Below are 14,156 nucleotides of genomic sequence, written 5' to 3'. Positions count from 1 at the left end.
AGATTCACAGTTACCGGCACAAGCTAGGCTAGAAGTTCTTTCACAACCTCGAACTGCTTCTTACTAAATAGCATAGATTTGTTGAGCTGCTGAATGTGTACAGTACTGTTAGACCCCAAAGCGTTGCAAATAGTATATAGCACACATCTCTTTGTAATAGCAGTTTATAACAGTTGGGGTGACTCAGGGAAAAAAACAGTGGTCAACATTTTGCTGTTCAGTGTAGGTATACAGCTATATATGTTATATAAAGGAAAGTGTAAATGAAACGGCTTATTCGTTCTTGCAGTCTTGTCTTTAAACCCCAAGCTCTCTGTGAAGATTTTCTTGGGATTGACACCACAACCCACAGAGCTTAGTACCGTGTCTTGCATGCTGTCTCTGGACTTTGGGCATACTTTTTTTTTTTTAAATAAATTTATTTATTTATTTTTGGCTGCGTTGCGTCTTCGTTGCTGCACGCGGATTTCCTCTAGTTGCCACGAGCTGGGGCTACTCTTCTTGGGGTGTGCAGGCTTCTCATTGGGGTGGCTTCTCTTGTTGCGGAGCATGCGCTCTAGGTGCACAGACTTCATTAGTTGTGGCACACGGGCTCAGTAGCTGTGGCACACAGGCTTAGTTGCTCCACGGCATGTGGGATCTTCCCGGACCAGGGATCGAACCCTTGTCTCGTGCATTGGCAGGTGGATTCTTTAACCACTGTGCCACCAGGGAAGTCCCCTTGGGCATACTTTTAATGTTATACTTATTGTAATAAATTGTAATTACTGTGTTTTCCTGGTGTCTTGTTTCTTCTACTACACTGTGAGCTCTTTGGGATATTCACTTTTGTAACTCCACCATCTACCTAGTCCTTTTCTTAACAAAATAAGCGCAAGATTTGTTGCTGAAGCACTACTTCGCGGCTCGATCTCCTTTACCTAGCAGTGACTTGAGCTCAAGTAATGTCTCCCAACCTACCCCATCTGTAAAAAGAGGGTTGATAACTTGAACACGGTTGTTACTTGGAGTCCATGAGATAACAGGAATAAGCCCTAACGTGGTTGTCCGCACGTCGTTGGAGCTTGGGAGGAAATACGTTGGTTAGTACTAGCGGGGAAGGCGGGGCCGCGACACCAGCGGAGAAGGCGAGTTCTACTGCGCAGGTGCACGCAAGACGGGGTGCGGTGCTCCCTCCCTGGCTCTCGTGTAGTTCCGGGGCCTGTTCGCGGCTGGGGCGGTAGGCCGTCGCGGAGCTGACGTCACCACTGTGCGCTGCCACGTCTGCTCAGCTCCGTGGTAATGGAGGCTGAGGATGAGTGCTGAAGGGTTCGGGCTCTGCCTCTAGCTTTAGCTCTGGCTCTGACTCTGGCACTGACTCGGTGTCTGGATCTGGCAGCGCGAAGACTGGACACTTTTTCTCGACTCTCCGGGAGGGGACGGCCCGCGGGCAAGCAACTGGTTTGTAGCGCCTCAACCTGGGCAGGGAGTTCTCTTGCCTGGGGTCCAGCCTGTAAAGCCGCCTCCTCCCAGGGATCCTTCCCCACTGGCCTGGCCTCCTCCATGCGTGAGTATTACCGAGCTGCCGCGCTGTCCGATTGTCCCTGGCCTGCTTCGGCCCTCCAGGTTGCGCGGCGGGGGCCGCTTTGTCATCCCCTCTTAGGGGCCAGTCTATTGAAGTTTGTGGTCCTCTCGCCGCCCACCTTTCCCCACCCCATCCTCTCGTCCTCTTCCGTCCCAATTTTTTTGCTCCACACTTTTCTTTCCCTTTGCTGGTTAATTGAGCAAGGACCAGCTGCCTCTACATTCAACGGTTTGAATGCTTTGTCTCACCTGGCGTTTGTAAATCTAAAGCCGAAAGCTGTTAGGAATAGGGAACAGAGGATATCTGCTGTAACGTTTTGAAAACCAGGGTTTTTCCACGGTGTCGTTCTTCAGTTTTTAAGTTGTATTGTTTAGGAAACAGATTTTTGGTATCCATATTGGCGGAGCCGTGATTTTGCCATAGATTGATAAAAACAGTTTCTTTTCAGTGATGGTCTTTATGTATTACTTGTCTTTTAATCCTGCAGTTTCAGTAATTTCTAAATGATTTTACATCAGTTTTTCTGGAGTAGTCATCCACTTGAGCTCTTTCCAGTATTTTCACTCTAACATGTGGAATACCACTTGAACAGTTTTACTTTTAAAGCGTTAAAAGACCTTCTGATGTACTTTTACGCATCTTTGTCAGTCCTGACAACCACCTCTGTAGGACAAGGAACGCTTTTTTTTCTGATGAAGAAACAAACTCAGAGGTTAAATGCTTCCAAGTCAGATAATAAGAAGTCAGACATTAGGAAGTCATAATAAGAATTGATCTCAGAATCTAGATTCCCTTGATAACAAAACCTAACATTTTGGACAGTGCTGATTCTTCTGCATTTCAAGTGACTTATTGTGAAATACTACTTTTTTTTTTTTAGCGGTACGCGGGCCTCTCACTGCCGTGGCCTCTCTCGTTGCGGAGCACAGGCTCTGGACGCGCAGGCTCAGCGGCCATGGCTCACGGGCCCAGCCGCTCCGCGGCATGTGGGATCTTCCCGGACCGGGGCACGAACCCGCGTCCCCTGCATCGGCAGGCAGACTCTCAACCACTGCGCCACCAGGGAAGCCCCTGTGAAATACTACTTTTGAACTGGAAATGTATATATTCAATGTTTCTTGTAAATTTCTACCTGATTGTAATATCTTTCAAACAGAGCTTAGATTAGAATTTAGGCTCCTGACCCATTGGAGACTGAGTAGTCCTTTCATTAGAATAAACTAGGTAATAGACATTGGGAGCATTTGTTTGACAATCTGGTTTTACAAGGTCTGCTCACTCAGTTTTTCTGGTTGTTTTGTTACACTGCCTACTTTAAAAATAGTAAACTGATATTTAAATGTCTCTTTTTGTTCAGTGTTGAAATAGGCTGACAACCGTTAACCTGGGTTGCAGCTACAGGTGGCACTGGAAGCAGACTGGTTCCTGGACATGCCCGGTGGAAGGAGGGGCCCTAGTCGGCAGCAGCTAAGCCGTTCAGCTTTACCTTCTTTGCAGACTTTGGTTGGTGGGGGCTGTGGCAATGGAACAGGCCTGAGAAACAGGTAAAGAATAAGACTTTGCGTAATTTGTAATATCCTATGATCAGTAAGGCTAATACAGAAGACTAATACAGACTATTCAGATATTTGTTTATCAAGATTGTCTTCTGACACTGAAGTAGAAATCCTGACCCTAAAGATTGAAAACGAAGTATTTCAGAATACTTTGGAGATAGAAAGTTGTGATGCCCACAAAGTGAAAACAGGCTGATTCATACTTATGGCTGATAATCCAAATTCTAGTCATCACCTTTTTTTTCAGCTATTAAAAGAAGAGAGAAATAAATTACAGTTCAAGATGAATATGATGGTTTAACTACTTACTAGCATTCTTTTTTGGGGAGGGTAAATTAAAATAGACAGTTAACATGTGATTCTAAAATTGTCATATTCTGTCAAGGGTCTTAAAAATTATTTTGTTCAGAATGAAATGAATAAACTATCAGCTGTAGCCTAAACATCTTAAGATTTGTGTCATGTTGTACGAGAATAAAGAATTTGATTTTCTTAATGGAAATTTATCTCTATTCCTAATTTTCAAAAGTTAGAATGAATTATTTCTAAAATTATCCAGGATAACTCGTTTCATCAGGAGGTTCAATCATGTAGCAGTAGAAAGAGATGGGTTTTACTGGATTGTTTGGTCAAGATAATTTTTTTGTCCTGCTTCCTCCCTGAATAGAGTTTTCTCTGGCCTGGATTCTAATTTTCACAGCTAGCAGTCAGTACTACTCTTGTCTTTTCAGGCCCTCCTGATGTTATTTGTGCACTTTCTCTTTCTGGCCTGCCCTTCTTTCTTTCTGACCTTCCACCCCAAGCTCTACTCTGTCTTCAGAATCATTTCTGGTCTTGTCATTTCAGTGGGGCTCTCCCTGAAATTCCAGTTTGAAGGGACTTTCCAGGCTGATTCTCATTATACTAATTTTCAATCCAAATTTTATATTTACATATGTATACAGAGTACTTATAATTTATCCTAGAGTAATATTTTTACTCTCCTGTTCTTTGGATTTCCTCATTTTAAAAACGGTAATACTTTCTGCTTCATAAATAAATACTTTCTGCTTGGAAATAAATGAAGTAGTAAATTGCAGTAACTTTTAAAAACTTTACTCTGAATTTCCCAAAATTTCTACAAATAGCATGTGTTGTTTTATTTTTTTAAATAAAGAAAAATGAAAAACTGAGACTATGTGAAAAAGCTCTTGAGGAAAGGTACTATCCAACATAGATACTGAGATGAAGGATGTTTCCTATTTGAAGTTCATGCTTTAATTTTACTAATATATACTGACCATCAGTTTAGTGATTCAGTACTTTCAAATTGCAGTAGAAAATCATAGCTGTGCCTAGCTAAGATTCTAGCTAGCTACAGTATTCTAACTCTGCCTCTGTATTAACTCCAGTAGTTCTTTTTTTTTTGGCGGTACGCGGGCCTCTCACTGCTGTGGCCTCTCCCGTTGCGGAGCACAGGCTCCGGACGCGCAGGCCCAGCAGCCATGGCTCACAGGCCCAGCCGCCCCGCGGCATGTGGGATCCTCCCGGACCGGGGCACGAACCCGTGTCCCCTGCATCAGCAGGCAGACTCTCAACCACTGCGCCACCAGGGAAGCCCTCCAGTAGTTCTTTGTTCATTTACTTTGACTTTGAGGATTTCCCTAGATTCTTAGATTAGATTAGATTCTCATACTGTCCCATGGAAACCCTCCTCAGTGTTTTGGGCTGCTGTAGGAGCACAAAGAAGGGAGAAAAAGTCATTCAGGCCTAGTAGTCTAGGCTTTAGGTTTCCCAGTCCTCTCTTAATGAGACTAACTTTTTCTCCTGTGTATTTTAAATATTAGGATACCATGTAAAATATCTTTTGGGGGAGGGAATATGAACTGTTCTGCTATTTAAAAAGAGCTGAAAAACACATTCTCAGATGGTTCTGCATGTACTTAAGTCTGCAGATAGAATACTGGGAAGAACTAAGAACATTTAGAAAATACCTCTGCTCTTAAATGAGTTTAGCTCTGAGCATGTGATCTGTCTTCCTTGTAGCTCTTCTATCCTGGCTTTCCAGGTTCTAGTTATGGTTGCCTTGATCTACCATTCTCCATCAACTTTCCTCCCTTAACATATATTTCTTTAGCAATTAATGGTGTTGGTGGGGAGAAGGACTTATTTTTCAACAGATTAGAATAAAGTGAAAAATAATAGTTGCCCATGTTTTGAAAAGTCACTAAAGCTATTATGAGGGATTATTTTGTGACATTTTTACCTATAGGGGTTATTTTGGAAGAAGACAGACAGTCCTATATTTGTTTCTTGATGGGAAAGAAGCAGCCTAGAACAGGTTGTTTTACAAGACCTGGGGAAAGGGTATAAAAAGTGTGGATAAAACCAGTGTTAGATAGCCTAGAATATGATTTTAGGAAGGATGTGTATAAAGAAAGACGATGTCCAGATGCAGAGAACTCATTTCTGGAGTGTCTGTAGAGTATTGAAGAGATAAATAGACAATTGCTTAAGTGTGATGTAATTTTGGATATTATACTTGATTCTGCAAGACAGAAATCAGCAGAAGAAGAGAGCATTTGCCCCTGTTTGTTAGGTGTTTGTGACCTGTTTGAAGTTAAACTTGAGAATGTCAAAGAGGTAGTTTGGTGACACAATCAGAATTGAAATCCATCCTGTCCTGCTTTCTACCTGTGGGGAGCAGGGATTTGTTCTTGGGACTATGTGCTTAGATGATGGCCATCTAAAGAAGGAGGATATACTGTGAACTGCTGAGTTTTTAGAGAGTTCTTAGTTGAGGGAGAATCTTATTTGAGAAGGACTAAGAGTGATTTTTTTCTTTGTTTTGTTCTTGTATGCTTAGTTAATAATATCACCTGAGCATGTCCAAATGATCACTGCTTTCTCTATCCCTTTTAGTTCTTTTTTATTCCTTTAAATTTTTCTTGCTTTATCCGTTTGCTTACCTAAAATGTGCTGCTGGCTAGCTCCGTAAAAGCCAGTCTTAGGTCTGCTATGTTAACTCTTTCCTGCATACAAGGACAAAGCAGGGTTCACCATAATTCATATTGTTTGCACAAATAGTTTAGGCACAGTGAGCCACTCTTATTAATTAGGGAAGCTTTTGTATCAGTGGAGGGGACTGTTTACCAGTCAGGTTCCCAGATGCCAGCCTCCTATGCAGTCCTTTCTAAGGATTGTTATGCTGATCATCTGCTTTCCTTTTGGGAGTCTGGAATTTTGGTAGTGCTAGGTAAAGAGTATTTACGTGGCTAGTCTCCAGTAAAAAACCTTGCCTGCTCAGTCTCTAATGAAGCTCCCTGGTAGACAGCACTTCACACATGTTGTCATAACTAGTTGCTGAAGGAGTTAAGTGCATCCTGTATGACTCCACTGAGAAGGGACTCTTGGAAGTCTGCACCTGGTTTCCTCTGGACTTTGCCTGGTACCTTTTCCATCTGCTAGTTTTTTGTTTTTTTTTTTTGCGGTACGCGGGCTTCTCACTGTTGTGGCCTCTCCCGTTGCAGAGCACAGGCTCCGGAAGGGCAGGCTCAGCGGCCATGGCTCACGGGCCTAGCCACTCCGCGGCATGTGGGATCTTCCTGGACCGGGGCACGAACCCATGTCCCCTAAATCGGCAGGCGGACTCTCAACCACTGCACCACCAGAGAAGCCCCTATCTGCTAGTTTTGATTTGTATTCTTTTGCTGTTATACATCGAAGCCATGAACATGACTATATGCGCAGTCCTGTGAGTCCTCCTAGTGAATCATCAGGCTTAGGCATGGTCTTGGGGACCTGCAAGACAGTTTGAAAGAGAATATTCAGTGATAGCATTGAGAAGAGTTCTTTGAAGAGAATCTTTTCCAACCCTTGTATTATAGATGAAGAAACTGAGGCTCAGGGATATAAAGTTACTTTCTCAAAAACCACAACTGGTTAGTGCGATATCTGGGACTGGAACTCTCCCACATTGTATCTCAAACATTTGTGTCACTTTGCTCTTCTTGAATCTGTTTTATATTCTTTCAGAGGAACAATGCTTTTTTTTTTTATTTATTTTATTTTTGTTTGTGTTGGGTCTTTGTTGCTGCATGCGGGCTTTCTCTAGTTGCGGCGAATAGGGACTACTCTTCATTGCGGTGCGCAGGCTTCTCATCGCAGTGGCTTCTCTTGTTGTGGAGCATGGGCTCTAGGTGCATGGACTTCAGTAGTTGTGGCACGTAGGCTCAGTAGTTGTGGCTTGCAGGCTCTAGAGCACAGACTCAGTAGTTGTGGCACACGGGCTTAGTTGCTCTGCGGCATGTGGGATCTTCCTGGCCCAGGGATCGAACCCATGTCTCCTGCATTGGCAAGCGGATTCTTAACCAGTGCGCCACCAGGGAAGCCCTAGGAACAATACTTTTAATTTTTCTTAAATGATACCTCCGTAATTAATTTTCTGAGATGTACTGACCAAGTCTATTTATTTTAGCTCTTTTTTTTTTTTTTTGGTTATAAGATCTTTGATCATATCTCCTCTCAAACTTTTAACATATAGAATTACTTTCCTCTTTCCAACTGGTTCTCTGGATCACTATATTTGATGTTTGTCTCTTTGTCTTTTGGCTTGAAGTATAATAGCTAAGGCTGTATAGGCTATCACAAATAACAGATTTTTTTTTTTTAACTGACAAAGCAAAAGACTTTATTTGGAAGGGGCACCCGGACAGAGAGCAGCAGGGTAAGGGAACCCAGGAAAACTGCTCTGCTACTTGGCTCGCAGTCTCAGGTTTTATGGTAATGGGGTTAGCTTTCTGGGTTGTCTCTGGCCAGTCATCTTGCTTGTGCCATATTTGGTCTGACTCGGTACTTCCTGGTGACGCACGTATCTCTCAGCCAAGATGGATTCTAGCATGAGGGTTTCTGGGAGGTTGGCAGGACATATTATGGGCTGGCATCTCCTCCCTCCTTTTGGCCCCTCCCAAATTCTCCCAGTTAGTTTTCAGCAGCAGCACCATGTTCCTTATTGGGATCTCCTGTTACGAGATAACTCATGCAAGCAGTTATTGTGTCTGGCCAAGGTGAGTTGTTTTGGTCAGTAGTTCCCTAACATCTTGATTTCTGATTACACGTGGTTTACTGCCTACCAGGGGAGAGAATATTTCAATACTGTATGAATGATAAGTGTGATAAGGGAACTAGGCACAGAATTTAATGGACGTACAGAAGAGCAGCGCTTTTCCAAGTATGGGAGAGGAGGATTGAGGGCATCCTTTTTTTTTTTTTTTTTAATTTTTATTGGAGGACAGTTGATTTACAATGTTGTGTTAGTTTCTGCTGCACAGCAAAGTGAGTCAGTTATACATACACATATATCCACTCTTTTCCCATATAGGTCATTATAGAGTACTGAGTAGAGTTCCCTGTGTTGTACAGTAGGTCCTTATTAGTTATCTGTTTTATATATAGTGGTGTGTATATGTCAATCCCAATCCCAATTTATCCCTCCACTTCCTTTCCCCTGGTAACCATAAGTTTGTTTTCTACATTTGTGACTCTATTTCTGTTTTGTAAATAAGTTCATTTGTACCTTTTTTTAGATTCCACATATAAGCAATATCATATGATATTTGTCTTTCTGAGTCTGACTTACTTCACTTAGTATGACAATCTCTAGGTCCATCCACGCTGCTGCAAATGGCATTATTTCATTCTTTTTTATGGCTGAGTAATATTCATTGTATATATGTACCACATCTTTTCTATCCATTCATCTGTTAATGGACGTTTAGGTTGCTTCCATGTCTTGGCTATTGTAAACAGTGCTGCAGTGAACATTGGGATGCAGGTACCCTTTTGGATTATGGTTTTCTCTGGATATATGCCCAGGAGTGGGATTGCTGGATCATATGGTAGTTCCACAAATATAGATCTTTTGTATTTTGTTTTTAATATTTTTCTTGAAGCCCAGAGTGTTATTAACTTTGTTAACAGCAGAATTAGTCTGCTTTACTTAGGAAAATTCTATAAAAACCTTTAAATCATAACAGATATTTTAGCATGTACTTCTGACTAAAGAGGAATAAGAAATTTTATCTAGAGAATGTTTAGTTTATCCTAGAGTAGAGGCTCCTCATCAGAATTTTTTGTTTCCATATTTTATGATTAAATGGAGTGAGGGAATAGAATGGCTGCTGGCATTAATTCTCTCCAAGTTCACCAATTTGAACAACTCCAGAGGGCACCTTTCATGTTGTATTCTGTGTGAAAAATACCTCCTGGAATTGTGCAGTGCTGTGGCCCTTCTCCCAGAACAGATCAGAGGATAGTGGTGTATTAATGATTGGTTTATGATTGAGCAAGTAAGGTTTTGAGACCTACTGGTAGATCACAACCTACTCCTTGGTAAGCTTGTTCTATTGGAGTGTACTCCTGAGAATGAGGGGAAGAAATTTTTATAATTTTTTCTGACTCTCCCCCCATCCCTGTTCTTCCCTTCTAGTTCTTCTGAGTTTCTGCCATGGTATTCTTTTTTTTTTTTTTTTTTTGCGGTACGCGGGCCTCTCCTGTTGCGGAGCACAGGCTCTGGACATGCAGGCTCAGCAGCCATGGCTCACGGGCCCAGCAGCTCTGCAGCATGTGGGATCTTCCCAGACCGGGGCACGAACTCGTGTCCCCTGCATCGGCAGGCAGACTCAACCACTGCGCCACCAGGGAAGCCCTCTGCCATGGTATTCTTAACTGTTCAGAATGAGCAGAGTTCATATTCCCATGAGTCACTTAAAGTACTGTAAATGTCACATATTAATGGTAGAATTCTATATTTGAAAATTTTAGAGTAGAATGGTAACAGTAATATTGTTCCTTCTCTAGAATCTTCTTTGGAAATAACCAAACCAAGCCTCTTTTCCTTATTCTATTAGCAATAGTAGACCCTTAGATCTCTATTCACAGGCATATAAACAATGGGAAATTTTATTCCTTACCCTCATCTTATCATTTTATTTATTTATTTGGCTGCTCCAGGTCTTAGTTGTGGCACACAGTTGCTGTGTGTGGGATCTTTAGTTGCAGCATGCAGGATCTTTTAGGTGCATCATGCGGGTTCTAGTTCCCTGACTAGGTATTGAACCCGGGCCCCCTGCATTGGGAGTGTGGAGTCTTTATCACTGGACCACCAGGGAAGTCCCTCATCTTACCATTTTAGATAGCCCAGCTATTTGTGACTTACAAAAGCACTTAGAAGAAAGAACAAGAAGAAGATAGGGATTAAAATCTCTACATTTTAATTTGTATTTTAAGAGATCTCCCTCTTTTTAATGACTGTATTGGTCTGCTGTCTCCTCAACCTAAAGGTATGTATTTGCATTGAACCAGGAAAAGTACTGTCTCTGTCCTTGAGATTATGATCTGATAGACAAAAAGATGTATGCAAAAAAATTATACAACAGTATAATGAAAAAAACTGTATAACAGTATGAAAAGTGCAATAAAGGCAGAGTTTAGGTATAATAGTGGCACAGAGGAGAGATGAATCAGTTTTGATTGAGTGAGTAAGAGTAAGCTTTTAGAGGATATGTTTGATCATTTTAAAAGTCTTGAAGGATTTTGTCTGTAAATGTGTATGTGAAACTTTAAGGAAGGTGATTGTGGAGGGCATTGCTGGTAAAAAGAATGGTGTATACAAAGGAATAGCATGTATATTCACAGATAGCAAATAGCATGGGTAGTATATAGGGTGCATGTGGAGGAGTGATAAGGGATGAGAGTAGTCTGTTAAGCAGAGGGCCTCATAGGACAGACTAAACATTTTTGGACATTACATTATGCTATTAGTGGAGAGCCACTAAAGAGTTTTAGGCAAGAGAGTCCACTATCAGTTTCACTTTAGAAAGATCTTTGAAGGCAGGTTGGAGGATTTGGTCAAAGTAGAGTTGAATTTAGAGGGATTACCTCAGTAGTTCAAGTGAAAAATGGTAACTCCTTGAACTTAGGCAGTGGGTTTAGAGAGGAGAGTGCAGTTTGGAAAAAAATTTATAAAGTGGAGTATATATGATTTAGAGAAGAACATTCCTAATATGACTCCCAGGTTTCTGATTTGGGCAGCTAACTGGGTGGGCCGTGGACTAGGGTCAGGATTGTAGGAGGAGAACCACAGAGATGTCCAGTAGACAACTTGATATCATGGATCTAAAATGCAGCGGTGAGCTATTTGGAGAGAAATTTTAGTTTTCAGCATGTAGGAGATAATGGAAGCCATGACCATGTATTACATTATGGAGAGAGAGTGTACAGAGGGGAAAGAGATGAGCAAAAGGTCCCAGAATAGAGTCTTGAGGAAGGCCAACAGTTAAAGTGTAGGTGAAAAAGGAAGCAGAACCCTTTTGTGCTCTTTGACACTGAAAGATGTCACCATTTGAATTAACCATAATTTTCTCTTTTTAGGAATGGTAGTGCTATTGGCCTTCCGGTCCCACCTATCACAGCCTTAATCACCCCAGGTCCTGTTCGTCATTGCCAAATTCCTGATTTGCCTGTGGATGGGAGCCTGCTCTTTGAATTTCTCTTTTTCATCTACTTGCTGGTTGCTCTGTTCATTCAGTACATCAACATCTATAAAACAGTGTGGTGGTATCCTTATAATCATCCTGCCTCTTGTACTTCATTGGTAAGTCTTAACAGGCCTTTAAGTTCTTCATGTTACTTAGCCAAGAAACTAGTAGGAAAACTTATGTGTAGAAATTATTTTTCTTGGAATCAAATGTTTTTATATTAAAGCACAGATTACCTTCAGAATATAATGTCATAAGATTGTTAAATATCTGGCTTTGGTCCATAACCAGAAGTAGTAAAAATATAAATGAAAATGCAGAAAACATTTAAGTAATTTATTATAAACATATCACAGAAGGGTTTTAATATTTAGCTTTCTGTACACCATGTTAAATTTGTTGAAAGTTTAAGGTGCAAGTATGATTATATGCCAGGAACTTTATCCTTTTGATGGCTATGTGAGGATAGTGATAGCTTCTGTAACAAATAAACCGCAAATTGTATAATGCCTCAAACATGTAACAGTCTGAGGCAGTTGTCCTGGTTGGCAAGAGTAGCACACTTCCATTGGCAGGGGACCCAGGCCGATGGAGACTCTGCCATCTTCTAGCATGTGGCCTCCAAGGTGGCTGTGGTCTGTCCCTGTTCTCCAGAAAGGGGAAAGAACGTAGGGAAGCATAAAGGAGAATTTCTTATAGGCCAGGCTCACATCATTTTCACAAGTACCCACTCCTAACTGTAAGGGAGGTTGGACAATATAGTACCTTAGCTGGGTTCATTGTTACCCTGAGTAAAATTGGGTTCTGTTACCAAAATAAAATGAGATAAGAACTAGCCATCTCTGCTGAAGTACATCAGCAGTTATAACTCTTTCCAGTTATTTAGTGTGCTGTGGTAATCTTGATGCACAGAGGGTTCTCCACAGATACGTATATAAAATAACAGTTCAGGATAGTCAGGTGACCTAGTAGGTAAGTGGTCAGCAATGGCAGATTTGGATGGATAGTGGAGATATGCTCTAGGAGAAAGAAGATTATTGTCCTGGGTAGATTGTATGTGTCTGACACTTATAAATGATTAGAAAACCTCCCTGGCCTGGTGAACATAGAAAGGAAATGTGGACCAAAATATTCAAGATAGTATGAGAAGGGAATAAACATTTTTATTTTAAATCCTTCTTTGGCCATGGTATTGTAAAATGAGGTTGGATTAGATATCTTTAAGGCTTCTTCCAGCTGTATAGTTTTTTTTTTTTTTTTTACATCTTTATTGGAGTATGATTGCTTTACAATGGTGTGTTAGTTGCTGCTTTAACAAAGTGAATCAATTATACATATACATATGTTCCCATATCTCTTCCCTCTTGCGTCTCCCTCCCTCCCACCCTCCCTATCCCACCCCTCTGGGTGGTCATAAAGCACCGAGCTGATCTCCCTGTGCTATGCGGCTGCTTCCCACTAGCTATCTATTTTACACTTGGTAGTGTATATATGTCCATGCCACTCTCTCACTTTGTCCCAGCTTACCCTTCCCCCTCCCCATATCCTCAAGTCCATTCTCTAGTAGGTCTGTGTCTTTATTCCTATCTTACCCCTAGGTTCTTCATGACATTTTTTTTTCCCTTTGATTCCATATATATGTGTTAGCATACTGTATTTGTCCTTCTCTTCCTGACTTACTTTACTCTGTATGACAGACTCTGGGTCCATCCACCCCACTACAAGTAACTCAATTTCGTTTCTTTTTATGGCTGTGTAATATTCCATTGTATATGTGTGCCACATCTTCTTTATCCATTCATCCGATGATGGACACTTAGGTTGTTTCCATCTCCGGGCTATTGTAAATAGAGCTGCAGTGAACATTTTGATACATGACTCTTTTTGAATTATGGTTTTCTCAGGGTATATGCCCAGTAGTGGGATTGCTGGGTTATATGGTAGTTCTATTTTTAGTTTTTTAAGGAACCGCCATACTGTTCTCCATAGTAGCTCTACCAATTCACATTCCCACCAGCAGTGCAAGAGTGTTCCCTTTTCTCCACACCCTCTCCAGCATTTATTGTTTCTAGATTTTTTGATGATGGTCATCAGCTGTATAGTTTTATAAGTAAATACCCCAGTATCTTAACAATGACATTGGCAAATACTTGCTAAAATATTTACTGTGTTATTTGCAAGTATTATCTCATTTATGCTTTCTAAAAACAGGTAGGTACTACTCTTAAGACTCCCATTTTATAAGTGAGAAACATAAGACCTAGAAGTTATGAAACTGGCTTAAAATCACATGTGACAAAGTTAACACTCAAATTCAGACCTATCTGCTATGCTTCCTGTATTTATTCTGTGTTTACTCCATGAGTACCATTGGTTAGTTCTGTTATACTGTTTTCACTTTGACGTCCCATGGAAACTTCTCACTTACTGAATTTTAAGGTAATCAAAGAGCTTTTTTCCCAGTCAACCATTTCTGACAGGAGTTCTTGTGAAAGTCCCTTATAAATGTTGCCTTGAAAT

The 14,156-nt window shown here is 41.2% G+C and overlaps 1 protein-coding gene across 3 annotated transcripts in view; it reads left to right on the top strand.

The window, feature by feature from the left end:
* The first annotated feature begins 1,243 nt into the window (after window positions 1-1,243).
* TMEM39A (transmembrane protein 39A) overlaps window positions 1,244-14,156 on the top strand; it is a 30,411-nt gene continuing 17,498 nt past the window's right edge. For all 3 annotated transcript variants that reach the window (XR_011377419.1, XR_009563708.2, XM_030857221.2), the window contains exons 1-3: window positions 1,244-1,546; window positions 2,922-3,108; window positions 11,530-11,752. Coding sequence is in view for 1 of the 3 variants with exons in the window: in XM_030857221.2 (XP_030713081.1) it covers window positions 2,996-3,108; window positions 11,530-11,752 (336 nt within the window). In the remaining 2 variants the exon portion in view is untranslated. The remainder of the gene's footprint in view (window positions 1,547-2,921; window positions 3,109-11,529; window positions 11,753-14,156) is intronic.

This window comes from Globicephala melas, chromosome 4, assembly GCF_963455315.2.
Source record: "Globicephala melas chromosome 4, mGloMel1.2, whole genome shotgun sequence".
Taxonomy (NCBI): domain Eukaryota; kingdom Metazoa; phylum Chordata; class Mammalia; order Artiodactyla; family Delphinidae; genus Globicephala; species Globicephala melas.
This window is presented reverse-complemented; position numbering and strand designations above follow the sequence as displayed.